Consider the following 2,025-nt stretch of genomic DNA (forward strand, 5'->3'; position numbering starts at 1 on the left):
TTTTCCCTTTCCCCACTTTTCACACTCTCCCGCGCACCAACGGGAAAACCCCAAACCGCGGCTAACCCAAACAGGATGAAAAGAAACAACAACTCACTTTCTTCTTCATTAATACTATTCCCCCAACCAATTTCTCCACATTTCCCCCTCTCCCCCTTCACTCAAACCCCTTCCCAAAAACACCGGCGCCCACCCGCCAAGCGCGAACACCCATCGGGGCACATCTGCCACCCATCCTCTGATCGTTATCCGGCCGGATGGCCCCAGTACTCCGGGGCTGGCGGGGTCAGTGCCGGCCCGCAGGCCGTCCACCCACCAGCGCGCCCCGCCGTACGTCCCGCCCCCCGCCAGCAGGCTCGCCAGGCCCCACAGGGGGCGCGCGAACCCCTCCACCTCGGACGCCGTCTGGTCGAACCGCACCGCCGTCGCGCCCGGCATGCGCACCCGCGCTTTGGTCGGCGAGAAGAACGGCTCGAGCGGGTCGAGGATTGTGGTGAGGAGGGCTTGGACAGAGGCGCGGTCGCTGAGGGGGATGGTGGAGAAGGGGTGCGGGCTGGTGTAGCCTAGCACCAGGCCCTGGGTGGGCTGTTGTTGTTGTTGGGGTGGGGACATGGTGGTGGTGGTGGTGGTGGTGGTGGTGGTGAAGGTGGTGTAAGTCAAGCGGGATGGGAGTGGGTGTGGGTGTGGGTTGTTGAGACTGTGGAAGTTGTCAAACACGGGGGGTGGGGCAGTGAAGATGGAGGATGAGAGACGGAGGATAGAAAGTGCTCTACCAGACACTTAAGATGAAGACGAAGAAGATATAACCTTTGAAAACAATATGTCTCTTTCGATATCACGACCTCCCATTTACACAGCCAATCCCATATTTCTCCGTCTCGCAGCGCTACATCCCGAACTTACACCCACCTTTCCACCCATCTTTCACCTAGGGTGGAGCCACAAGAGTTGGAGAACAAACATCCATGGACCATTCTTGATGAGGGGTTTGCCGTTCCTTTCGGCTTCGTGCCCCCCTCCCCCTCACCACAGTGGGGGTGATGTTCGCGGCTAATTACGAAACATGGGAACCTTTCAGGTGTCACACTCAGCCGATGGTCTCCTTGCATGAAACTTGATGATCCGTGGAATGTCAAAGCGGTTGATGTGGTTCCACGGTCTCGGCAACTCCCTGCAGGATCCTGCTTGTTTTCAGGTCACGACCGTTCAGGTACCTATGGTAACGTTTCCCGGGTACAGCCGGAGAAGCCAGAGGACTCAAGCCCTCCACATATCACTCATCACATGTATCGTGGGCGGGAGTTTAAAATAACATTCAGTAATTGTCTTGTACTCAACTCATCCGGCTCAAGATCCAAGACAGTCCCCAGCAGCCGCCATGCAGCCAGATCCCATATTCCAGATACCAAACCTCGCCAAATAACACGCTGCTGTTTGTGATTCAAAGCACCTCCATCCTCCCAACCACCCTAAGTCTCTTTTCTTACCCCCCAACCTAGGAGCAACTCGTCGTAGTGATATGTGCCATCTAGGACGAACAGAAGCCCAAGTAGACATTACGTACTTAATCTGCTCAGGTATTTGTATCCATCCGTCCATCCAACCGTCCTGCTCTTTCTTTCCACACCCAGCCAACCCAACACCACACCAACAAACCAACCCATCCCATCCAATCCTAACCCATCACCCCTCATTGACCGTTTGCTCCGGCCCATCGACCCCAGCCGCCGCCACAGCCGCCGCCATCTCATCCAGCCCGGGTGTCGGAGGCACCTCCTCATCGCCCCTGCCACCATGGCCATCCACCACCGAGCCCTCGCGGCTCAAGCTCGCACCATCCCCGTTACTCGCGCTCGACTGCGCCAGCTCGCGCCGCCGCCTCCGCATCTTGCGCTCCTCGTCCGCCGTCTGCCGGCGCGACCGGCGCAGGGTTCTCGCGCTTCTCCGCGTCGGGCGGGGGTCGTCGCCGCGGTCCCGCGCCCGAGCGGCATGGCCCTGGAGCAGCAGAGCCGCGCGCTTGCGCGA

General features: G+C 58.9%; 2 protein-coding genes across 2 annotated transcripts in view; both read right to left on the reverse strand.

The window, feature by feature from the left end:
- CHGG_07781 (uncharacterized protein) overlaps nt 1-612 on the reverse strand; it is a gene marked incomplete at both ends in the record, with an annotated part of 2,849 nt that extends 2,237 nt beyond the window's left edge. The window contains one exon of the mRNA XM_001225436.1: nt 335-612. Within this exon, the coding sequence (XP_001225437.1) occupies nt 335-612 (278 nt within the window). The remainder of the gene's footprint in view (nt 1-334) is intronic.
- A 1,071-nt stretch (nt 613-1,683) lies between these two features.
- The window catches only part of CHGG_07782 (uncharacterized protein), a gene marked incomplete at both ends in the record, with an annotated part of 6,477 nt that continues 6,135 nt past the window's right edge, over nt 1,684-2,025 (reverse strand). The window contains one exon of the mRNA XM_001225437.1: nt 1,684-1,995. Within this exon, the coding sequence (XP_001225438.1) occupies nt 1,684-1,995 (312 nt within the window). The remainder of the gene's footprint in view (nt 1,996-2,025) is intronic.

This window comes from Chaetomium globosum, genomic scaffold (genome assembly GCF_000143365.1).
Source record: "Chaetomium globosum CBS 148.51 scaffold_5 genomic scaffold, whole genome shotgun sequence".
In the NCBI taxonomy this organism is placed as follows: domain Eukaryota; kingdom Fungi; phylum Ascomycota; class Sordariomycetes; order Sordariales; family Chaetomiaceae; genus Chaetomium; species Chaetomium globosum.